Source organism: Megalopta genalis, chromosome 4, assembly GCF_051020955.1.
Source record: "Megalopta genalis isolate 19385.01 chromosome 4, iyMegGena1_principal, whole genome shotgun sequence".
NCBI lineage: Eukaryota > Metazoa > Arthropoda > Insecta > Hymenoptera > Halictidae > Megalopta > Megalopta genalis.
This window is the reverse complement of record NC_135016.1, coordinates 1,352,647-1,377,825: the sequence shown is the minus strand read 5'-3', so window position 1 is coordinate 1,377,825 and position 25,179 is coordinate 1,352,647. Positions and strand designations below refer to the sequence as shown.

General features: G+C 53.0%; 2 protein-coding genes and 1 long non-coding RNA gene across 5 annotated transcripts; 2 read left to right on the top strand and 1 right to left on the bottom strand.

The window, feature by feature from the left end:
* Nucleotides 1-97: 97 nt before the first annotated feature.
* Cyp18a1 (Cytochrome P450 18a1) lies at nt 98-25,137 on the bottom strand. 3 transcript variants are annotated; one of them, XM_033483237.2, is made up of 6 exons: nt 9,733-13,224; nt 9,093-9,214; nt 8,468-8,897; nt 8,049-8,313; nt 7,642-7,775; nt 98-643 (listed from the first exon to the last, which is right to left on the bottom strand). In XM_033483237.2, exons 1-6 carry the CDS (start codon nt 10,103-10,105, stop codon nt 387-389), a joined length of 1,581 nt encoding a protein of 526 aa, XP_033339128.2. In that variant the 5' UTR covers nt 10,106-13,224; the 3' UTR covers nt 98-386. The 3 variants fall into 3 exon arrangements, with proteins under 3 accessions (XP_033339128.2, XP_033339136.1, XP_033339121.1); XM_033483245.2 differs by lacking the exons at nt 98-643; nt 9,733-13,224 and adding an exon at nt 25,009-25,137 and having other exon boundaries at nt 5,800-7,775; XM_033483230.2 differs by lacking the exon at nt 98-643 and having other exon boundaries at nt 5,800-7,775.
* On the top strand, nt 3,211-5,479 carry phtm (cytochrome P450 enzyme phantom). The gene is made up of 7 exons (XM_076521043.1): nt 3,211-3,649; nt 3,714-3,862; nt 3,961-4,163; nt 4,242-4,557; nt 4,617-4,772; nt 4,848-5,022; nt 5,159-5,479. Exons 1-7 carry the CDS (start codon nt 3,319-3,321, stop codon nt 5,338-5,340), a joined length of 1,512 nt encoding a protein of 503 aa, XP_076377158.1. The 5' UTR covers nt 3,211-3,318; the 3' UTR covers nt 5,341-5,479.
* Nucleotides 18,672-19,443, top strand: LOC117227780 (uncharacterized). The gene is made up of 2 exons (XR_004492141.2): nt 18,672-19,034; nt 19,106-19,443. It is a non-coding gene; the product is annotated as an uncharacterized LOC117227780 (long non-coding RNA).
* Nucleotides 25,138-25,179: the final 42 nt, after the last annotated feature.

Here is a 25,179-nt window from a genome sequence, read left to right as displayed (position 1 = left end):
GTTCCGTGCGAAAATATATGCGGCACCTTGAGCAAGAGAAAGAAACGCGCCGGCGTTATTCGCGATCGAGGAGAGGTAATAAACCCAGAAACACCAGTTGGGGCCACTACACCCGCCTTCTTCGAGAGGGCAACGAACTCTGTCCTCGCACTGTATTACATTACGACCGATGTCACTCGGTATAGGTACACTCGTTCGCGACGTCTTGGCGCGGCACGAGTCGGTTGGTTTCTCCGAACCGTACCGCGATCGAATCGATATCGGTCGAGATCCGAAACTCGAAATCGAATCGTTCGGCGTCTTCGAAAGTATTCGCCGATCGAGTTTGTCCGGGCGGCCCCCGTTCGAACGTTCGCTCGGTCCAACGTCGATCGATCCGGCCGAGTCTATCGGCGCGAACCCGAATCTCGAACCGGCATTCGTCGTTCCGTTCGTCCTCGATACGATTTCGTCCCGAGCATCGTAGAGCATCGTAGAGCATCGTAGAGCATCGTAGAGCATCGTAGAGCATCGTAGAGCATCGTAGCGCGTCGCGACTTCGCGCCGCGAAGCGTAAACAGCTTTTCGGTCGCCTCCCTCGGACGACGATATTTCTCGTCCGGATCGTTCGGTACGGCGGATACCGAACGGCCGGGCGGCATTCCTGTAAAGTACGAGAGTCGTGAAAATAGCGTATTAACGAAATTAGCATAAGAGGAGAAAGTCGCGGTCGTCGGCCTCTCGACCACGTTTGCTTCGAGTGCCGAATCTGCGGATTTTCGTACGCGCGGCGCTCGCGACCGAGCGGCGAGTCGGAGTTTACGCCGAAGACGATCGGCGAATCGGACGACGCGCGTCGCGACCCTCGCGAAACCGGTACACCGATATTTCTAATCGTACAAGGTCGAAGAGCGCTCCATCCTCGATCGGACTTTACCAAAATCGTATCGATCGCATCGTTGTACGCGCGCGGTCCGATAGGTTTCGCGTTGCAGCAGCATCGGGCGAGCTTATCGATCCTCGTCGAAAAGAAACGACGATGTTTCGCGCGGCCAAAGAAAACGATCCCAGCCTTGATAACTGGATTCTGCCAATGACCCGAGTCGATCGTTGCTCCTCGAGCGGTCAACCACCTGCTCCCTCGATAAACGTTGTATCGCGTTCCGCGCGTCTCCTCAAAGAATCGTTTCTTTTCGCACAATTATCCGCGCTCTCGTCGATCGGCGAGCTTCGCTTTAAAAGTAAAAGTGGGTGGTGCTGCAGCGGCGCGAAGAAGTTGCGCGCACCGTTCGTCCGTGACGATCGGCGTATCGTAAAGTTCGTTATACCTGAAAGGGGATCAACGGAAGGTTATCGTTACCGGTGAATAACTCGCGACGCGACTCGACTCGACTCGACTCGACTCGACGGTCCTTGGAGAAAAATTCGTTTCATCGAACCCGAAGCAGTCGTCCTTAAGACGAATGAAAAATGATTTCATTACCGCAGGAGTTTGCGCGCGGCCTTTCGCAGGGACGGATTCGTCGCGAGACGAGGAGAACGCGCGAACTGGTCGTTCGTCGACGAAAGAAGGCATAAAATATCTCGGAAACGTCGCGTCGTTGCGAAATCTATACGAAATCGGTGAAAGATCGAAGGTTCCGATCCGATCGGAGCGCGTGCTCTCTGGCCCCGTCGAAACAGCGAGTCCGGATTTCGACCGCGATCCTGCGCGGTTCGAGGAAAGGAGTCGGCACGCTGGGCATCCGGGTTATAGGGTTGCCACCCTTCGATTCGACTCGCGTATCGACGTCGCTCCGATTCGTTTCGCGCGCGTGCCGGAAACGGTTCGAAAACGGTCGACGTTATCGAAGGATTACATTCGACTTATCGATACGATTCGAATCGCGACCGTTGCACGTTCTCCGCGAGAGCGTGCAACGGTGTCAGCGGTCGGCGCTTGTTTCGGGCACGTACGCGGTTTCGTATTCGTTACCGTCGCGGCGAGCCGCGCCGCGTCCGATGCATCGACTCGATCTTTACCGTGTCGTAGCGGTACCGCGACGCGGAGTACGCGTACATCGGTACCCGATTTCTATCGTCGATTATGCTTCGTTCCCGTTCGTCTATATGTATACGCGTGTACGTATATTCGACGAACCTACCGATAGATGGATATCTAAAAACGGAATCTCCTACGCGACCTTTGCCGACCAAGGGGGGAGAGGGGCAGAGAGAAAGAGAGAGAGAGAGAGAGGAGAGAGAGAATAGGAAGGAGTGGGGAGAGAGGAAGGGAGAATGAAAGAGAAAAAGAGAGCGAGGACGAACGAGAGAGAAACGTGGATGCATCGAAAAGTGAAAACGAACGAAGGGGCGAAGGGCGTTCGAGCAGGTACACGGGGAACGACCGTCCGCGCGGTAAAGGAACGACGAGTGGGCATCAGGTATCCGAGAGTCGGCGATCTCCGAGCTTAGCAGTTTGGTAAGTTTGAACGCACGGCGTCGTCGTTTCGTTTCGTGCACGGAACTGGTTAACTCTTTAAAGGCGGAAAAGGAAGGCGCGGAAAAAAACGAGGACGAAGAAGAAGAAGAAGCGGGTACGTATCGACCTTAGAATATATAAATGTTGAACGGTTCGATCCGTCCCTGTCCGAACGCGTCTCGTCGATGCATTCGATAGTCGAACGAGACCGCTTCTCGGTATCCGTTGTCGTCGGAGAGACAAAAGCTTACGGGGCGACGAGGCATTCCGCGCGGTCGTGCTCGTGGTCGTGGTTGTGATCGCGATCGTCCAGTTTCGAAGACGATCGTTCGTTCGCTAGCCGATATCGGTGTTTTCGATACCGATAGTCGCACCCGTGATTTTCGATCGGAACAATCGATAGAAGCGGATTTCGGTGTCTCGGTAAGGAGCCGAATCGGTTGGGATTACGGGTAAAGAGCACGTGTATCGCCACGCGCCGTACAATATTCTACGCGTGAACGGCGGAACACGTGCCGGCGCGGCGAATAAATGCGCGCTGTTAGAAGTTACGACTCTTTTCCGTGATTCGGTTTTACGACGCGCGACGGGTCGGCATCGTTCGTTCGCTGAATTTTCCGTTCTCCGCGACACGCTGCATCGCGCGCTCGCTCGACGCGTGCTCGACGCGTGCTCGACCGACCAAACGGGACGAAGCCGCGTACGACGTTTCTTTCATTTGGAAGCGAGCTATCCTCGTTCGTCGTTTACTGTTTTCAGTAGGATCGGATCGTTGGACGGAGTACCCGACACATAGATCGGCGCGCCGATCGATCGAACCGTTCGAGCCTGCTCGGGTTTGGAGCGCGTCGGCGAGAAGGATTCGTACCGCGATCGCGATGAATCTTCTCGTTTGCACGATATTCCTCGCGTCCCTCTTGCTTCTGGCGTATCTGTACGATAGAAGCCGGAAGAAGGTGGCGCGTCGCCTTCCTCCCGGGCCTTGGCAACTTCCAATCGTCGGATACCTTCCGTGGATCGACGCGAAGAAACCGCACGAAACTCTGACCAGACTGGTCAGAAGTTACGGGCCCGTTTGCGGGCTTCGCATGGGTTCCGTCTATACCGTTCTCCTGTCCGACCCTCGTCTGATCAGGGAGGCCTTCGCGCAGGACGCGTGTACCGGTAGAGCACCGTTGTATCTCACCCACGGAATCATGCAGGGATACGGTAAGACGCGTATCGACGCAACCGCGATAGACGTCGATTTCCGATTTCCGATTTGTTCGCGCAGGCCTGATCTGCGCCGAGGGCAATCGATGGAAGGACCAAAGGAAATTCGTTAGCCGTTGCTTGAGAAATTTTGGTATGGTGAAGCACGAAGGTTCGAGGCGCGACAGCTTGGAAGAAAGAATATCGCGTGCCGCGGACGAATGCGTATCGGTATTCTTGAACGTTTCATATTTTTTGATAGTTTTCGAATTGCTCGAGAATACAACGCGTATACACCGTTCCGTTCGCGGGGCGCGCGACGTTTTCAGAAACTCGGTCAACGTTCGACGAACGGACCGATCGATCCTATGGACACGTTGCACCATTGCATCGGCAATCTGGTGAACGATATCGTTTTTGGAAAGACCTACCCCGAGGACGACGGAGTTTGGAAGTGGTTGAGGCATTTGCAAGAAGAAGGAGTCAAGCATATAGGCGTCGCTGGACCGTTGAACTTCCTACCTCTCCTCAGGTATTGGTTCGGGGTTCGTTCCGAGCTCCCGACCCCGACGTTCGATTCCGATAAATGCGCATAACGAACGTTTCCTAGATTTTTACCACGATTCGGCGAAACGATACGATCCATCCTCGATGGAAAGGAGAAGACTCACGAAATATATCGCGGCATACTCGAAGATCGCCGCGGCCGCGGAACCAACGGCGCGACGAGTCTTCCTACGGACGACGAGAACTTTTTAGCCGCGTTCGACGAACGGATGAGCAAGGAGACGACGGCCGAGGATAATTATTACACCGAACCGCAACTCTTCCATCTGCTGGCCGATCTCTTTGGCGCCGGAACCGACACGTCTTTGACGACTCTGCGCTGGTTCATCCTCTTCTTGGCGGTCCATCCGAAAGAACAGGTAGGTTCGACCCGAGTAGCCCGCGCGCGTGCTCGCATCTACCCTCGAACGATTTCTAGGAGAAGCTTCGGGAGGAGATGGACCGATGTTTGAACGAAACGGAGTATCCGAGCTTGAAGAGCAGACCCTCGATGCCGCGCCTCGAAGCAGCCATGGCCGAAGTGCAAAGACTTCGCAGCGTCACCCCGTTGGGTATTCCGCATGGAACGTTGGAGGTGAGAACCGAAATGAAACTATCGATTCTCGTCTTCCTCTATTTTCCTATTTATTCCCGTATTTCTCGCTCGTAGGATACTCGGATCGGCGGATACGATATCCCGAAGGGCGCCATGATCGTGCCGATGCAATGGGCGGTTCACACCGATCCCACTTATTGGCCGGATCCTCTCGAATTTCGGCCGGACAGATTCCTCGCGGAGGACGGCAGCTTCTTCAAGCCGGATTCGTTTCTCCCCTTTCAAAGCGGTAATCGCGTATTTCGCGTCTCGAACTCGATTTTCCGCTCTTCTCGAGCGTTTTCGCCGACGCTCGATCCTCCGAACGTCGATCGGCGATCGGCGATCGATCGAGCAGTTTTAATCGCATAGCGGTTCGATTGCAGGAAAGCGCGTCTGCGTTGGAGAAGAACTCGCGAGAATGACATTGTTTCTCTACGCTGGAAGGATTCTCCGAAAGTTCGACGTGTCCATACCGCCGGGCGAAACCATCGATCTCGAGGGCGACTCTGGTATCACGCTGGTTCCGAAGCCTCACCGACTGATGTTCGCCGAGAGACGTCGATAACGGACGAGTGCTCGTTTCCGCTTCGTTCGATCGATCGTTCCGAATCGATCGCGACCCAACATTTTATTTTGCAAAGCGTTTCTGTAGTCTATGTAGGCTGAACGTTTTTCGTTCTCGTTAAATACATTCGTTTCCCATGCCCGTGCGTATACATACCCCGCGTACACGCGATCTTGCGTGGACATTGTTGAAAAAGGCACAGGTTTCTTTTGGGCGGGGCGGATTCGGAGCATCGTTGATCGAATCCGCGCAGCTGACAAAAGCTCTCGTTATTCGCGGAAGCATCGTGGCGTTGCAACGTCGAAGCGTTCGAGCATCGAAACGCTCGGTTTCGCATGGTCGGATTTGGTGCGCGCCGCGCATTTACATGCAGCATCGCCCTTCTTTCGACTCTGTCCCGTGGAGGTTGTTGGAGGAGGTAATATCGGAGAATCAGCAACGCGCGCGCGCGCGCGCAGCTCGAGAAACAACAAGTTTAATCGTAAGAAAAGAGAACAATATTAAATAACATCGATTCGCGGTTAGCGGGTGAACACACTAGAGAGCGGTAGTCCTCGTTTCGAGCATACCGCGCTTAACTTTCTTACCAGGGAACACGGTCGGAGCACCGACACGGCCCGTACCACGCATCCACGTATAACATGTATACGCATACGCGTATATGCATACGCGTATGCATGCACGCGCGTGCGGCGCGCAACGCTTGGAAAGAATCGCACGGAGCTTCGTCCGTGTTCCGTGACTCGCACTACAAACTCTTTGGAAATGATTTTACGATCGCGATATCACACGGACCACGAAGATCCAACATCCTAAATTCGTGATTCACAGCCTCAATTTTTGTTCGCGCTCAACGCGGATCGACGACTTCGACGTAGCTTTTCAATTTTTTACGCCGCGCGATCGAACGACCCACGTTCGTATTCGCGTAGCCGCGTCGAAACGCGAGATCCACCGTTTCAAAGTTTCAACCGAAAAGTCACGTTTTCGTCGAAGATCCAACTTGCATCGATTCGATCGTACAAAGTAGAAAAACTTTCGGACGGTAGACGAACGAGAACTCGCGGACGAAGAGAATCTCGCGCTGTCATCGTCCGCCATGATCTCCCTCGTTCGCTTATTCGCTTATTCGGTTATTCGCTTATTCGCTTATTCGCTTATTAATTCGAAAATGCACACGCGTATGGTACAAGTATGTACAAATTTCAAGCGCGCGCTCGTTAAACAGTTTTGTCTTCGTCGCTTGTTCTCGATAAACGCGTCGGCTTCTTCGACGGATCGATCGATCTTACGTTACGACAGTTACCACGATCGATTCGCATCGTCTTCCTCGGTACCACCATCTTCCGTCGTCGCGCCCTACGACCGAGAGCGCGTACCCTCGTATTCCTACCAATTGTTCGCTACTGTTACCACCGTTATCGTTACCGTTACCGTTACCATTCCTACCTACTGCTACTGCTATCATCGCTGTCATCGTTACCATTACTATCTTCGTTATCGCTCTTATTATCAACTATCGTTTTTATCGATTTCTATGGACAACATTTTTCTCGTTATCGTTGTCATCGTTAAAACGACGCAACGATTGCGAGCTTTGGAAGAGTCGTTGTTGCTCGTCGTGCTCGCCAGCCGGCGTACGACGATCGTTCGCGATCCAGCGTTCGTTCTCCGAAATGTTTTGAACGGTCGACGACCGAACGCGAATAAATAGCAACTGAAACGAACGTGTTCGATCGTTCGGCGTCGGAGTAACGAATCGAGAACGAGGGATTGCCAATGCTAACGGATCGACCAAAAACCGTCGTTTCATTTCTATGCAGAATTTCTCGCAACGCTCGCAGCAATAGTTGTTTAGTTGGTTTCGTCGACGACCTCGAGACCGGGACCGGGATCGGGATCGGGATCGGGATCGAAACCGGGACCGAGATCGGGACTGGGATAGGAACGACTACCGTGCTCCGTCGATCGTTGGGAAGCCAACGACACAAAGAACAACGAGTTCTCAATGGCCGGCGACGTTTCGTAAAACGGCGCTCGAGGCGATCGATCGGTTGCTCGCGTCTTCGATAAGCTCGAGATTCCTCGGTACCAGGCAAACGTGAAAAGGATCCGGCGTGACGGTAGCACCGGCGTTACCGCGCAAACTCGGCAACGACGCGCCAGCCGGCGATCTCAATTGAAAAGTATGCATCAACGAGCTGAAGAACAGAAATAATTCCATGCGCGCTAACACGTCGCCGAGGCACATACGTCTGCCGACACCGAAAGGCATAAAGTATTCCGGTTTCTGGACTTTACCTTCGGCCGAGAGAAATCGACTCGGCCGAAACTCCTCGGGCGCCTCCCAAAGTTTCGAATCCATGTGTACCGCGTGCAGCAAAGGCACGACTTGCGATCCAGCCGGGATCGTATAACCGTCCAACGTCACGTCCCTGTAATCAATCGTATCATTTCCAAATCGATTAGTTTTCCTTTTCCTCGTTCCGCGATTCCCGCGACGACCGAAACCGCTGCCGCGTTCCCGTTCGTCTTTCCCCGGCAAACGCGCTCCCTGACGCAGCCTCTCCCCGATACACGCGTATATTTCTGTTTCGCGCGCGCGCGATCGATCGTTGCGACGAAACGTAGACGCGAACATTTCGAGACAATCGATTCGAAGAACGTTCGATAAAGCCGAAGAAGAGTAGGATGGGAAAAATAATTACCGTGTGGTCGCATGAGTGGTTCCCAATGGCACCACGCTCGATCTTCGAAGCACCTCGAGAATCGTTGCCTCCGTGATCGGAAGAAAAGGTAGATCCTTCAGAGCCGGCAATCTACAGTCGCCCACCACTTGATCCAACTCTTCCCGTACCGCGGTCGCCGCTTCCGGATGATGCAGCATCAGTACGATCGCCCATTCCAGCGTGGTCTTGATCGTTTCCATGCCGGCGGAGAACAAGTCTCCGAGAATTTGTTGCATCTGTCGGTCTGGTTGGAAACGAGAACGATCGGGTACTCGCGAGCTTCTAAGGCGATCGGGTGCGTAACGACGACGAGCGAGACCGGATGGGGTAGGGGATAGGGTTCCCGGGGAGAGGGGGGGGGGTCGAGGGGGGCGACGCGACGCGACGCTTCTACTCACCGTGATTTTTTCCTTGAAAGAGCATCGCCGCGCGACCTTCGCCCTTCGCCTTCTCGATCTCGAGCAGATACGTGTCGACCAAGTCTCGAACGGTGCCCTCGTCGAAGGTTGCGCGATGTTGGTCGACCGCCTCTTGATAAAAGTCCGCCATCTCCGCCCGATTCTCCGACAATTTGTTTCGTACCTTTTGCAGGCAGGGCAGATAACGCATCACGGGAATAAAATTCACCGCGGCCATGCTCCCGAACAATTTGAAACCTTCCTCGATCAAGTGCATGAATCTGCTGAATCTGGTGTCGCCGTGTTGGAAACGCACTCCCATCAAGATCGAACAAATCACGTTGCTAACCGACATTCCAAGAGACGCCGAAACGTCCATCGGTGCACCTCGTCGCGACGCCAGTCCTCGAAGAAACGTCTTCACCTCGCGCTACAAATACAAACGAACGTGTTTCACTTTCCCGACCGAGAGTCGAGGGGATTAGCGAAGAAAGCTCGACGATCCGAGCAGCGCGAGCAGTTTCGATACAGTCCGAGAAGTCTGAGAAAAACGACGAGCCCGAAAATCCATGGGAAAAGCGAAGACGAGGCGAGACGAAAACATCTATCTACAAGGTGCGCTCACCATAATTCTCGATTCCATAACTTTCTTTCCACCACCCATATAGGTCATGCCGAAGCTCCTGAGTTTATCGTGAAGAAATTTTCTTTGCTCTTTCCACATTGCACCCTCGGTGTTGATAATACCTACGAGAAAAAAAAAGGATTCTTCTATTCCTCGAGTTCAAAGGAAACGAGCATCAAAATTCGAGACGAGCCTTTGAATCGTTGCTACGCGCGATAAATAACCTTTCTGTGCTCAAACTAACGTACGGAATCGAAAAAGATTGGTGACGCGGAAAATCCTATCTAAGAAAGAGGAAACACAGCGAAACGTGGTCAAAGTTGGAACAGCGTAGAAAACGATTAGAAACGGTCGGGGGATCGACGGGGAAGGGAAGAAAGGGAGACGGATCGAGGAGAGAAAAAAGAGAAAGGCCACCGTTTCGACCATCGATATCTGCATCGAACGCGAGGAAGCACAAATGCGAGACCGAAGAAATAACGCGAAAACGTAGCAGCGCTCGATTATCGCGAGTACGCGCTAACGAGAGATTGGCGGAGCGTAGGATACAGAGTTAGAGAGAGAGAGAGAGAGAGAGAGAGAGAGAGAGAGAGAGAGCAGAAGAGCAACACACTGTGATCGGGTTCGATCGCACACTTACCATATCCACCGAGGATGTTGATGAACTCGGTATGCGGTCTTCCAGTAAATTCTTCGCGACGAAACGTGTCGCGTATGGTACGATGATCGCTGAGTACGACTACGAGTTGCGTTCCTAAACGTGCACTGAACATAGGGCCGTACCTTTTTGCGAGTTCGCCGTACTGAAGATGAACGTCGCCCTTCAAGAACGGCAGATAACCGAACACGGGTACGCCCCAAGGACCCGGTGGCAAAGAACGCACGTATTTAACCCATTGCAAACATCTTGCCGCCAATAGCGCACCGAAGAACACGAGAAACGTACAGAGGACATCGATTCTTGTGCCGCCCATCGCTTGCCAAGTCCACTGTGCCGCGTATTCTACCAGCATCGTGACGATCGATCGTAACTTCGGATTCGCTTATTTAGCTTTTCTCACTCGAAATTCTTCGATTTTTGATATTTCGAGATTCTCTATCGATACTTCGATGAAATCATCGGGCTCTTCGGTTGTTGCGTCGTCGAGCGTCAAATATCGAACGTCGGGTATCGAGAATCGGGAGTCGGGAATTCGACGAACCTTTCCTCTTTTTACCTTCCTTCTTTCCTCTATTTCGATTTGTATCCTTCTATCGGCGCTTTCGTTCGCGCGTCCCGGACACGTCAGCTTTTCGTCGATGTTATTTCGTCCCGCTGTTTTCACGAGAGCAAGACAGACGCTCGCGCGCGACTTTCCTTTTCGACGCGACGTTTCCCCGATTCGTGGCTACGAATGTCAGTGTCGATCCGGCTTTTCGGTCATAATTCCGAGAGGAGAACGCGCGCTATTTGAATACGGGTGAATGTTCGAACGCGAGCGTTTCGTTACGATCGCTCGCCGGACGATCGTCGGAGTCGCTTACACGGTCGTTCGAAGATTCCAGGGAGATCGGAAGTTTCGATCGGATACGAACGGTATCGGAACAGGCCGCGAGACCAAGACGAGCGAAACGAGGGAGAGATGGAAGCGGATGGAAGATGATTCGAAGGCTGACGATTCGGTAGGACGCGAGGGCGAACGACAACATTGGAAGATGAATAGGACGAAATCGAAGGAATCGGGGAAGAACGACGAATACAGAAACGAACGGAATACAGGGACCGAAACGATTAGGACGGGAAAAAAGGAGACGAGCGGGAGGAGTGGCCGAGAATGGGCGAGAATGGGCGAGAATGAGAGAATGGAGGAAAGAAAAAAAGTCGGTCACCGCCGCAGCCGAATTTGCCGGCGCTCGCTGTATCGTGAGTCGTGCGAGCTACGTAAAGATTGAGTGTACACTAACATACACCTTCTTGTCCTTGCCCGTCTTATATAGTGACTCATCGAGCACCGGCCCCCCAGCGGCTCTAAATGGTCCCCCGGATGCCTCCCAATTGCCCCCGGCAGTCCCGGCAGTCCCCGGCAGTCCCCGTTCGTAGTGGGGCAGCGCCACAAAGAGAAGCAGAGAGGAACGCGATGGAGAGGAAAGAGTCGAGAAAGACGGTGGACAGTCGAACGGGTTACGCGACGAGTCGCGACGCGACGCGATAAGACGAAACAAAACGAAACGAGACGAGACGAAACAACACCGGACAAGACAACGGTGGGGATAAAGCGCGAGCTCTCGGGTTCAGGGTGGTGGATGCTTCCGGCGAGGGTGCGAAGGTGGGCACCTTGTTCCTCGGTCTCGTTGGTCGAAAACCTCGAGGACTCGTATCGATGAACATCGGTGGGGGGCTCCGGGCCCCCTGCAGCCTGCGAGGCTCTCCAAATATTATCGGTCCGTAAGTACTCGAGCGCGTGCGCGTCTGTGCGTCCGTAGCCCTGTATTCCCGTATTCCCGTATTCCCGTATTCCCGTATTCTCGTATCCCCGTAGCGGAGATCGCTACCATCGAACTCGACGACGAGTACCTATCTCTCCGATCGATTCGCAAACGATCCGTATCGGATCCCCTATCCGATTCTACTTTAATTCTCTTCCCAGAGAACAAATCCGGCAAAATTATTTCGCGAAAACCGTCGACAACGACGATCGACTTTCGCACGAAAACGAACGCGCGTCGATTCGCTTTAATTTCGATCCGAAACGATCCGTCGACGCGTTCGCGGATTGTTCGAAAATCGAGATTTCTTTCCATAGGTATGAACGGTTCTTAATTTAGCGGTCCACGCTGACCCAGACGCGGTCTCTACCGAACAGTCGCGGTTCTTCGGCGGCTGGGTCATTGACCCAGTTTGTATTCTTACTCGATAGCCACGTCCGGTTTTCACCATGGACGGTACCAGAAATATCCCTTTTGCCGCCGAGGACGAACATTCACGGAGCGATACTCTCCAGCGAACATTCCTTTCGGCGACGAGAATCCCATAGCCGTTGCCGTCGAAACGCGTCGACCGCGACCACCCTCCGCGCATCGAGATTTCGATTTCTTATCGAAAACTCGATGCGATCGTATCGTTCGAATCAACGTTTTCACGTTCACTCTGGAAATTGCTGGCACCCGACGCAACGCTAATCGATGTCCGGTTTCGCGAGTTTTCTTTCTACTCGTACGTTTCAGAGAGCGTGGAACTCGTTCGAATCGGTTTACGGTTTACAGGACCGTTCGACCACGACTACGCTACACCGGCGATTCGCCGTGGCTCTGCAGAATTCGATTCCTCGAAATGCTCGTATCCGTCGCGATTTCGTTCGCGACAGCTTTTGCGATCCAACGTGCTCGCGCGGCAGTCCGCGGGTCCGAGTACGGCGCGCCGATTCGCCGGCTTCGAACGATTCGAGCACCGGACAGCCGAATACCGAATACCGAATACCGAATACCGAATACCGAATACCGAATCACGATTCTCGCGGACGCCGGCCCTAGAAACTCGGAGCGTTCCGAAAACGCGGACGGATTCGGAGAATCGTTGAAGCGGAAGTGTTCGTTTCGCGGTTGCGGCCGCGCCAAGTTAGCGACGCGACGGGACGCCAAACGATTCGAAACCGATCGAGAACGTCGGAGGGTTACGGTGTGCGGTACGAGCGACGATATTTCGAAATAACGACGATCGATGTGACAAGCGATCGATCGTATCGCGGCGATAGCTGAATTAAACCGTCGCGGAGTAGGATAACGCTGGAAAAACGGAAAAACTGGTATGCCGCCGTGTATTCGCGTGCTCGTACTACACTGTTACAACTGTTACGGGCGGTGAGCACGCGTGCAGGCAAACGTGATCGATTCTTTGATCGTGCGCATACGCGAGAAACAACTTGCTCGCGTAATCAAGCCTGCAATTTCTGATTGTTTACATGCGAGGGCATTGCCCGGATGCCGTTTACCTTACGTACATTCCAGGTGTTACCACTCCCTCCTTCGCCTCCTACCGCTTTCAGCGCACCTACGACGCGTATACGTATCGCATACGATACGCTCGCGATCATCGGATTTGCCCGGCGTGGTTGCGCGGCGGTAACCACCGCCGCAACCGCCACCCACCGTCACCCACCGCCACCGCCACACCGCCACACCGTCACCGCCACCGCCACCGCCACCGCCACCGCTTTAGCGAGTCGAACCGACTAACCGGTGTCTAACGAGCGAGAACCGATCGAGAAATTCTTCGGCGCGAAGACCGATAATCCGGTATCCGTGATCCATCGGCCGCGTTTACATCGCAGCTTGGATAGCATTAGGTTCTGGCCGACTACGCATCCCCGATCGGACTATTTGTATTTCTTGGTTCGAATTCGATACCTGCTCCGTCGTGGCCTCGATTTCTCCTCGTACGATGCGTCCAGAACCGATCGAGTGTACCGACCTTTCGATTACCGAATATCGTCGAAATCTTTATCGGCGCGATCGTACAAATCTTTCTTTTACTTTCCTTTCGTCTTCGATCTCGAGCTCGTGTTTCGATGCAGCAGCAGCAGCAGCGTGCCCGTTGTTCTCGTTGCTCGAGCTGTACGACGAATCGTCGCTATACATTTAGATACATTAAACGCGGCGTGTCTGGTGAAAGGTTGACTTGTTCCCCGTGTAAACGTGGCGAGGAAAACAAACGGTACAGCTTGAAACCTGTACGGATCGGATCGGATCGGATCGGATCGGACTGGACTGGATCGGATCGGATCGGATCGGCGACCAAATTTGCTAATCGCGAGCGCAGTTTGCGCAGGAAACGCATCGTCGATGGAAACGAGCAAAGGGTTCGCTGGCAAAACGTGTTCGAAGAGCTCCGAATTCTCGACGGCCGATCGAGCGCATATACGAGCGCATATACGAGCGCATATACGAGCGCGGGTGAGAGCTCGTGCTCGCGCGAGCCGATCCATCTTCGAACGGGTTTCGGTTCTAACGGCTAATAACGGACCTTAACTAGTCGGGCGCGAGAAGGCAGTTTTTGGACCGTCCGTTATTTCTTGTCCGGGCCGTCCCTCGAACTATGTACACTCGAAAAAGTCTTCCCGAACCGCGTCGCGCGGTTCGATCCGTTAGAAACCGTAACGAGTAGAATAGGGCGCGCGGAAGAGCGTAAAAGAGTGCGCGCGCGCGCGCGAGAACGCGCTACCGGCCAATTCGGCGGATTAAAATCCGACTGCTCGCAACGGTTGAAAGTTGAAAGTTGAAAGTTGAGAGCCGAAAGTTGAAAGTTGCAAGTTGAATGCAATTGCGCTGAGTTTGCATCGCTCCGTAGGTTTGCGCGTCGTTGCGACTAAAACGACTAGGTCTGAAAAACATTAAGCCGTAGAACATACGCGGAACAAACTGCGACACGTATTGCGAGCACGTGTAATACGTGCGAGTACGTAACAGTCGGGATAATGCCGGGTGAAGGACCGAACGTACGATGCGTTGGACGGATGAACTGGTTGTCCGATTGCTCGGTTGCTCGGTTGCTCGGTTGCTCGGTTGCTCGGTTTGTCGAATGGCATTTATCGTGTATCGTTTATCGCGTATAGCATACAGTGTACAGTGTATCTCGTGTGCTCGGTTGCTCGGTTCTTCGGTCTCTCGATCGCGCGCGCCCGTTACCATCACTGACCACTGCCAACGGGTCGATAACCCCGGACCTCTTTCGCAGCCGAAATTTTCGATCGCTCGTTCCGTAAAGCGAACCCCGGCGAATACGCCGTCGTTTCTGTAAATTATTCGCGCCCGGCTATCCTCTGTTCTCGTTTCGTTCCGTTTCGCTCGACTTTGTTCGTTTCCCGTAAATCGACCACGCCGTCGACAGCTTCCGCTTCACCTCGGGCTGTTCGTGCTTCGAAACGAATTAGCTCCTCGAGAATTCGGCGAACCTTTCTACTCCGGGTTGCTATCGGAGGACACCTCGTAAGAAACGGTTTCGTCGCGTCGATATATCGCCAAACTTTCTCGTTGATGTGTCCGATCGAGCAACGGACCAAACGATTCTACTTTTAAACGTAACAGAATCCAGTATGTTATGTAACCAACGCAGAAAGTCAATGGCCAAACTGCTCGATCGGCCGATATAGCGCGGCACGATGTCGTTCACGAAACCGATTCCGAGTATCGTTGCCTACGGTTCTCGTTCGAACTCTGAATTTGCCGAAAGTACGCGTTTCTCGAGTCGTTTTCGACCGTATTACACGCATTCCCTCGTTTCCGGCGTTTCGATCGTACCCAACCGAATAAACTCGAATCGAATTTGCCTCACAAAAATTGGCTGAAGAAAATTCTGGTTATATCGTACTCGTAACCGACGATCGCGTCGCGTCGCGTCGCATCGCGTCGCATCGCATCCCAGCGCGTCGAGCCGCGCCTCTCCGCGTCTTGTCGCGCCTCGCCTCGCCTCGCCTCGCCGCATCGCCGCGTCGCGTCGATCGAACGTTCGACGTTACGTTCAAAAGTTGATCAACGAATTCGCGGATATGCCGATACTCGCGGACAATACGCAACTATACGATCGATGACTGGAACGATGACGACGAAACGAGTTCGGGCGAATAACGTAAACACCTCCGAGTCCGAACGAAGGAGCGAGCTCGGGTGAACGACCGACAAACTAGTCTAAGTGCTGTACACGCAAACTATCTGCTCTTGGTAAATACTGGTAGACCGTCGTCGCTGTTACGATTCAAACTGATTCATCGATGTCAAAGAATTACGAGAGTAACGATATGCGCGCGCGCGTGTTGGATCGATTCGCGACCGTCTACAAACAAGTTAAATATTAATTTCCTGGATCGTCTTTTGTAACAACCGAAACACCGATAGAGCGAAGCAGGCCTGTGCACGCTTCGCGTAAAGTGACAGGGTAACATAATGAGTAAATGGACGAGGAAAGGGAAGGAAAGGAAAGGAAAGGAAAGGAAAGGAAAGGAAAGGAAAAGCAGATTTATAGATCGACGGAAAAGGAGGAAATAACATTTATGTTGCGCCCTCCTACCTGCCAGTAGTAGTAATAAATATACGTGAATTAAATCGTCGAACGGTCAATGCTCGACTGACCTCAACAACAGTAAAAGTGACAAACGGCATAACTCGTTGTCCAAGTTGGTCGCGGAACTCGATTTCTCGATTCCTGCTCCGCTACTTATCGAAACAAGATTCTAGTCGAAGCCGATCTCAGTCTTCGATCTACTTTTCGTGGAAAACACCGATAGCGTTCCTCCACCGGACCGATTAGCATTCGAACGAAAAACGAACCGACGAGTTTCAACATCTATTTGGAATTGGATCGCCGAGTTGCAAAATGTAACCAGGAAAATGTTGGCAAAACTATAACGTCGTAATCGAGATCGAGGCTGGAAAGAATTGCGAATGCGTCGAATAGACCGATAGGAATTAAACGGCTGGTTCTCGTATCTCTCGAGGAAACGTTCGAGTTCGAGTTCTCGGTATCGGACGCGTATTAAACGCGAATCGAGTCGTGCGTCGAACGCCGAGCGCGAACGTTTTTCTTGCTTTACCGCGTGCTCGGCGAGCGATCGAAGGTGGCGCGTTACGTTCGGATCGCTTCTCACCTTTTTCCAACCTCTTTCTCCGATTCGATATTTTTTACGATAAAACGAAGCGGTCTTCTTGGACAAAAATGCCGACGAGACGAAAGGATGGGTCTTGCTCTATGGGACCCGATAGCCGCGAACGACTTTCGAAGAAGGTCTCGGTACGCGATTTATTTACCTGAAAAACTACGACGAGATCCGGATAAACCGATCCCAAAATCTCATCGATCCGTTCCTGCGACCGGTCGTTCGGACTAGACCGATCGTTCGGTATGCGACGTACCGCGTGCTCGATCTTACCTTTCGGATCGCATAATCCGAACCACCGAGAGGACATTGACCGGTGTTGTATCCGGAGTGCGGCAAGTGACAAGCGGCAAGTGGACGAAATAGTTGTCGCGGTACGGTCGCGTGTCGGCGAATCGAGGGATGCGAGTAAACGGTGGAGTCCCGAACGAGCGACGACGAAGGACGACGGAGAGGCTCGGAGATAGGGATGGTGGTTGGGGGAGGGGTGGGGGCAAAAATTGCAAACAACGGAAAGACCTTAAAGTCGAAACCGATAAACGACAAAGACGAAGTTGAAAATCGTTCGATTCGTTCCCGATCGGCGCACCTGTTTCGTACCGTTCCGAACCACGTGCGCGATTCGTAATTCGCAAAACCATCGAAATGGGATAGACGGGACAGATGGAAACGAGCAAACGTAATCCGAAACGAATAGGAAACGCAGAAATACGGCACAGGCACGGCGAGATACTCGACGCATCGGTCTCTTCGAACGGCAACGCTCTTACCGAAGCTCGCTCGCCATCGATGCGCCGCGGCTTATCGTTCGTCGTTCGTAGTCAGTTTTTCCGTGTTCCTCGTCAGCCGAAGTACGAGCTCTCGTGTCGCGCCGTTAGCGTTAAATTTCTAAGCTGAAAATTTATACCGCGTCGGCGCGACGCGTATCCGCTACGATCGCGCTGTCGGAGAACGGTAAACGATCGTTGAAACCAAACGCTCGAGTATACGTATCTCGCGAGGCACAGGACGTAGGACGTAGGACATAGGACATAGGACATAGGACATAGGACGCAGGACACGGGGCATAGGCGATGGACGACGATGGGTGGTGGGTGACGAGCGATAGGCGATAGGCGTCGAAAGACGTATTCGACGCCCTATTACCGGTGGTTAATCGTTGATCGATCAGACAGCACTCGAGAAATTCGTTCCTTCGGACCTCGTCGAAGATAATCGAATTCTCTACGAGAGAGAAATACCGTGCCGAGAGCGACCATGAGAGGCCGATCGTAATTACGTCACCGTAGCGACAGATATAGAATCACTGTCACTCTCGACGTAAACCGTGATACGCACAGGTCATAGGCCTTTTCTTCTCTTTGAAACACGTATCGCTATATACCCACCGTCGTCGAACGCGTTCGTTTTTCGTTCGCGACTACCCTCGGTCTCGGTCTCGCTCTCGCTCTCGCTCTCGCTCTCGGTCTCGGGAGCCCGCTGGGACAGCGCGAAATAAAACGAACCCGTCTACCGTAATCGTATGTATCTGGGTATTTGGGTAGTGTCCGTTTGGTAACCTTGGTTATAACCTCGTTTCGAGAGTGCGTCGAGCAATCGAGCAATCGAGCAATCGAGCGATAGGCCGAATTACTCCGGATTCGATTCGCGCGCGACTTTCCTTCGTCGAACGAACGAGACGTCGTGTTTCTCTTCGCGAGTCTCGTTGTCGGTAGTGTCGATGCTTTCGCGAGGATCGATGGTCTCTCTCTCTCTCTCTCTCTCTCGTGGTTACACGATGCGAACGCGCGCTCTCGAGTTCACGCTCATTCCTATTCGTGCTTTCGAAATTCGTTGCTTCGGTATTACGCAACGCGTTCCTTCGAACCGCTTTTTCTTTCGTTCCCCCTTGCTAATGCCGTCGCGGATCCAGCCTCAGTGTCCCGAATCTCGAAATTTTAGTTTCGAACTTGGACCGATACGGCGACGCTTCGAATTATACAACGTGCAACGAAGCAGGGAAGCCGGCCGACGGAGGGTCGACGCGCGGCCGATATTCCCGGCGCGGCGTTCGATACGCGTTAACGCGGCTCGAGCTCCGCGAAGTCGGCCGTTCGCCAATTTCGTCGAGGTTCGACTGTTTCGAAGACAAATTACGCGAATCACGCGACACGGGTCAGGAAAAAAGATATTTTGGCTACCGAAAGCGTCCAAGAGTAGCGAACGCGGTTTTCGGCGTCGCAGCCTCGAATACCGCGCCGGGACTCGAAGCGAACGCGATCGCGCTCTCGCCGCCTTTTACCGCTGGAAGGACCGTCCGACTCCGACCTAACCCAAGGTACCGAATCTAATCGGAAAGTGCTCGCGCGCCCCGAAGCGCACGGATAAATTCGACGGCAATTTGTTCAGCGGCGAAAGGCTGAGATGTCGAACCGCGGAAGACGGACGGCTCGCTGCTGCGGACACGACCTCGAACGACCCGGCGACCGCTCCGAAATCGATGGCTGCCCGCCGAGATCCGCCCGGAAAATTTGTATCGTGCCCCCTGTACCTCAGGGGCCTCTCTGGAAACCTTGCTGCGTGCGAAAATACGATTATCCCTGTTCGGCTCACGCGAAACCTCGACCGCTCGTACGTTTCACCGATTTCGATTTGTTCTCCCAATATTGAAGATGCCGATGAATTTGTCGTCGGTAACCCGTCGAAATAACCGGCTGTTCTAACGAAATATACGATCGTTTCCCTCGCGTCGAACGTATTTCGATGAATCGCGCGGCACGAGCGTGGAAAACCGAAAAAACCTACGACGAAGCGAGACCGTTCGAAAGTAGACTTTCGTCGCGCGTAGCCAACGTTTCAGAAATGCGACAGGATCGTCGCCGAGTCTATCGCAGGGTCTATCTTTCCGTGAACGGAGACGCGAGACGTCTGACGCGAGACGCAACCATTATATCTTGAAAATCGTCGAGAAGATCGAGTTTACGCGACACACGAAACGTTGTTTCCTCTGTCGCGCGTAGACGCAGACGCAGACGCAGACGCAGACGCAGACGCAGACGCGGATGCGAACGCACCCGCTGATAAGCCGCAGAGGTCGCGAATCGATGGATTAGCACGCGTGTACAAACGGTTGTGCTCGATCGCGACGATCTTGCGAACGCGGCGGGAAAATCGTGTTTCTTTCGTTCGAACGAAACGAAACGAATACGACATCTCGAATATTATAATGGAACACGGTTGCATCCTCCTTCTTTGCCGCGTTTCTCTGCTTTCTCGAAATATTTCAGTCGCGCAACGCCATTACGCGTCCGATCCGAGACAGCTACGATGAAATCGCGTTCGATCGGCCGATGAACTATCTCGCGTCCTTGATAATCCATAGAGTATAGATACCGTTTTCCCGCGTCCCTCGTTCCAATCTCTCGTCTCTCGTTCCAATCTCTCGTCTCTCGTCTCTCGTTCCAATCTCTCGTCTCGCGACATCGATTTCGTTTCAACCAACGCGATTCTATCGAAAATCTAACTCTCGGACCATTTGCCTTTAGAGAGTCCGCTTTCACGCCCGCAGGGCTTTTTCGTCATAAATCCAGCGAATTCGGCGGCATAATTTTTAAGTAACTGGAAAACTATTTCGGACGCGTGCCCGCCGAGTATTGCGAGAGCTCGTAACGTCGGTTACGATGCTTTCGTCCGATTTCTTTCGACCAAAAATTCGTTGGGAAGCGTTCGAGCCGTTTTCCGCGATACGGTTGCACCGCGCGAAACGTTTCCCTCGTTCGAGTCCGTTCCCTTTCGTTTTCCCCCTGCTTCCATGCCTCGCTTCCCCCAACGATCGCGCGAAATTTCGACTCGCGATAACGGAGCAACGACGAACAGCGTCGTAGGTTCCTCGACGCGTACCGTATCGTCTCTCGAGGCATCGCTCGCGAGAGGACGACGAGAAGGTAACCGCCTGCGATGGAATACACCAGGACGTCCGGCGCCCGTGTATCGAGCGCCGCGTCGCGCCGAGCCGAGCGGCGTCGAGCCGCGCCACGCGGTTGGACCACCTGCGGCGTATCGGTATCCCTAGAAACTCGGGCACTCGGGCACTCGGGCATTCGGGCACGCAGCCAAACGCACGCATGCATCCAGTAGCAACTTTTCGTACGAATCCACCCTTTGGTTCCAAGATTCTTCCACCGGTACCCTCGCTTACCCGCGTCGCAGGGACGCGGGTGTCGTCGTCGGACGTCGCAGACGCGTGGAATAGTCGCGCACGGATAAACCCGGCTAGACGCGCGTACCACTCGACAACGGACGGTTGTCTATCGGCGCATCGATTTCTCTACGCTCTACGCTCTACGCTCTACGCTCTACGCTCTGCAGTCTACGGAAATCGCAGCCGAACACCGATATCGATGCTAACGAGAGTTTTCGAGTTTGCGATGGTACACCTACGATCGATTGCGTAAGATATTAAAGTTAGCACGCGCAGGCTGGGTCTCACTTTCAGCGTGTCAAGGACATCGGCGACAGACCCCGTCGGCCTAATTCTCCACGATCGCCACCAGGACGAACGAACGTTAAACTTTTCACCGACGAATACCGTCGCCCTTCCCCTCTGCATCCCCATCCCCATCTCCGTTTCCATTCCCGTTCCCGTTCCCACCCTTCTCCCTCTCCTCTTCCCTTTGCATCCGATTATCGAAAACTCCGACCGTCTCCGTTTCTGTCGTTTCTTCCGTTTTCTCCTTTCTTTTCCTTTCGTTTCCCTTCGTTCCCTTTTCTTCCTCCCATTCCGTCTAAATGCGCGAACCCACCCTCCGACACGCGTTCTCCACGATACGAAAACATCGTAACGAGTATACGCGCGTACGATATATCGGTACGTCGAATATACATAGTCGTAGGTTTCGTAGAATAGCGTGGCTCGAGTAAGAGAGAGAGAGAGAGAGAAAGAGAGACAGCGTCGATCGAAAGTTCGCAGGATGGACGTCTCGCGCATCGTTCGCAACGCGTATATCAGAGTGGAGGTGATTTTCTTGACTCTCAGGAAAGTATCGCGATGATAGACGCGTTGTCCTTGACACGACGCAAACACGCCATCGTCTCGAACGCACGAAAGAATTTTACTGTTCGGGCGCCGAAAGTGAAACACGGGTTATTTAGAGGCAACGTGACTGGAAGTTTCTGTCGGCAGAACTCTTCGCTCGGTCGTACGAGTAATCGTCGATGGATCGTCGATCGTTTTGCCACCGGTTCGCCGCTGATTCGGTATCCGTGCCGGTCCTCGCCGCGAGACATTAATTTCTTCTCTTTCCTCCTCCTCCTCCTCCTCCTCCTCCTCTTCTTTTTCTTCTTCTTCTTCTTCTTCTTCGAAAGCTGGTACGTTTTCACAGATTTCCTCCGGATCGAGCATTCTTCCGTTCTATCGGCTCGCGCGTCTTCGTTGCTCGCGCGTTATCGAGTTCGTCGACCTTTCCGATCGAGTTCGATCGACTTTGCGGCCGTACGCGTCTCCAACTGCGGGCTACAGGACGAGGACGATTAAAAAGCATTGTTCGCGATCGCGTTGCACCGCATCGATTTCAATTATGAATAACGTGTTTCTTCATCGAGTCTACGTGTCACGCGACTCAATGGTTAAATCGTTTCAAAACCATTTGCTGGTATGTCGCAAGCTGCGTAACTTCTCGATCTTGAATTCCACACACGGTATTCTCGTATGCGAATCGATTTTCTTCCTTTTACTCGTTACCGATTAACGTGGTTGTAGTTGACGCGCTCGCGTCGACGCTCCCGCTTCTGCTGGCATCGGCACCGGTGCACGCGAGCGCGAACCACCGCGCAACATCCATCGAATCCCGAATCCCGAATCCCGAATCCCGAATCCCGAATTTCGAATCCAGAATCGCGACGAATTCCGATATGCGAACGAACAAGACGCATGTCCATCCGCATCTTGTATACGTACAAACGGAAACAGAAACGCAAATGCGAATTCGATTCGGAGGTGACGCGATGTATCTTCTTAATTTCATCGTCGTCGTATCGGATCTGTTCGCTTAGCGGCGCGAGCACCCTACGAACCGAGCAAAAATAACCGGGTACGTGGTTCCGTTCTCTCGGAATTATTCCATTCCATGTACGTGTCGATTGCTCGGCCGAGAAACAACTTTTATTCGCAACATCGATGGGACGTCGTCATCCCATGATTCTATCGTTGCATATTTATCGTGAATTGTGCGTGGCAATGATCCACATAATCCTCCCACCGTGTCATCGCGTATGCTCGTTTGTTCGCGCGTTCCTCGTAAACGATCGAAACGAATCGAGAAACCGTACACGACCGATCGTACGTTACCATGTAGGTCTTGATACGTTTAACGATGTAACAGATTTCGGATTTGAGAAAGGATCTTTTTCCAAAAGAGGAAGGCTCTCGAGTACAGAAATCGTAAGAAACGGAAAAAAGAGAAAAAGAAAGAGAGACGGAGGAGGGAGGGAGAGAGAGAGAGAGAGAGAGAGAGAGAGAGAGAGAGCGTGTGTGTGCGTGTGAAAAACGTGAAAGGAAATAGAAAGAAACGAACTGAAATGAAACACGAAGAGACAAATGTAATCGGTGCAACCCGTTTCTCTGTTTTCACGATCAGGTTTGCCGACAGACACTTACTAGCCATGTCGCTGACACTGGCATTGGCCTACTCTCTCCGATGTGGTTCGTTCTCCCGGCTTACCTTCGTAGTCTCGCTTTCTTTCGTGTCTTTTCGCCTTATCGTTCGACACTCTGTCGCTCTCACTCCCCCCTCCCTCCTCTCTTTCTCTCCATCGATCCATCCATCCATCCATCCATCCATCCATCCAACCAACTCTATCTCTATCTCGCACTTTTCATTTTTCTCACCGTCCCGTAACGAGGGAGTTCCAAACGCGAAGAAACGATAAGAAAAGTATGCGCGCATCGCCGTACAAACGTACCGTGCCACGTAATCGCGAACCTATTATACGATGGTGTATCGAAAAAGGAAGCCGATCGAGTCTTGCTTTTTCTTGCGACCCAGTTTTTCGCGGGAAAACTCGATCGTTCGTCGTTCGTTCGCGCGTACGCGTACTTCGATTCGTTCTTATACGAGAAATTGTAAAACCGATCGATCGTCGCGTCGCGAGCCCTCCGACCGAATAGATTCGATTCTCGCGGATAACGATGTATCGCGATACTCGCTGGATACGATCGCAACGCGTACCGAGTAAAGGTACGAGCGCGAAACGAAACCGAACAAAATGAAACCTCTGTCCGACAACGAAAAGGGTAAAAAAATCGTGTTAGCTTCGACGACAGGTATGCGAGCGTGTTTGTTCGAGGACGAGCAAGGGTTCGAGGCGATCGAGAAAACCGATCGAGAAAACCGAGGTACGGAGCAACGACCGGCCATCAAGTAGGTCGGTTGTGGGCGCACGCAATCGTCGCAACGATTTTGAAAAACTGTCGTTCTACTTTTACATGAAAGCACTTTCACGGTCGCTAACCCCACACGGTTAAACGAATCTTCCATCGAGAAACTTTTCGTCTTGCTCCGCGTCGCGTACGCGCGAGTACACCGCGCGATCCGCGCGATCCGCGCGATCCGCGCGATCCCAACGCGTTCGCTGCTTTTCCAATATCGCGCTCGTTCGCAATCGGTTCGAGATTATCAGAGATGCGGATTCGAAGGAACGGTTTACGCTTTCCCACGCGACGCGGCTCGCGAGACGGTCCGTTTCCATTCTCTGACCGTTCCGAAGTCAACTTCTCTCTCTCGTTTCCCTCGATTTTCACCGATATCCAGCTCGTCGCGACCGCGTATCTTCCGTTGTACGACTTTCTCGGTAACGCGCGCGAGGAAGGAGAAAGGGAGAAAACGAGGAGACGCGCGCCGTATCGATCGCCGGATATCGCTTTTTCCCTTCGGCGGCGTTCGATCGTTCGATCCTTGGATCGCGACGAAAAGCATTCGCGACGCGGCAACTTTTATCGCGTCGACCGCGCGTTCGCGCCAACCCTCCACGGTACTTCGAGAACCCTTGGAATACCCCTCGACGAACATCTTTCCCACCGCCGCCACCGCCGTTGTCGCATCTCGTACGAGCGTTTATCCGAACCGCGTCGCGGCCCGCTAATAATATTCGAGCGTGATACGAGGTGAAAGTAATCCGCGAGTCCGTCGTCTATCGCGTGTCGCGTCCGATGCGTCCAAATGAAACGGTAACGTCGTCATCGATAATGTTAACTCCGAATCGAGAACCGCGAATAGTCGTATCGTATTGTATTATGAACTTATGAAAATGCATACCGTTTCTCGAGTAACCTTCGCGAACAAGTAGGTCACAGGGTCTTTCGTCCATGGATTTCCAACTCGGCGGCGAACTTGCACCCGCGCGGATAAATAACGTTGCTATCCGCGCGACGTATCGCAACGATCGAAAGGTTATTTTGCCGGTTTACCCAGTTTCTCAACATCGTT

Excerpts from the sequence above, each read along its gene's own strand:
- Cyp18a1 (XM_033483230.2), bottom strand. The coding sequence starts at position 10,105 with ATGCTGGTAGAATACGCGGCACAGTGGACTTGGCAAGCGATGGGCGGC. Across the intron at positions 8,898-9,092 it reads TTATGGAATCGAGAATTATG|CGCGAGGTGAAGACGTTTCT; the intron begins GTGAGCGCACCT and ends TTGTATTTGTAG. Across the intron at positions 8,314-8,467 it reads CTTTCAAGGAAAAAATCACG|ACCGACAGATGCAACAAATT; the intron begins GTGAGTAGAAGC and ends GTTTCCAACCAG.
- phtm (XM_076521043.1), top strand. The coding sequence starts at position 3,319 with ATGAATCTTCTCGTTTGCACGATATTCCTCGCGTCCCTCTTGCTTCTG. Across the intron at positions 3,650-3,713 it reads CGGAATCATGCAGGGATACG|GCCTGATCTGCGCCGAGGGC; the intron begins GTAAGACGCGTA and ends TTGTTCGCGCAG. Across the intron at positions 4,558-4,616 it reads CGGTCCATCCGAAAGAACAG|GAGAAGCTTCGGGAGGAGAT; the intron begins GTAGGTTCGACC and ends AACGATTTCTAG.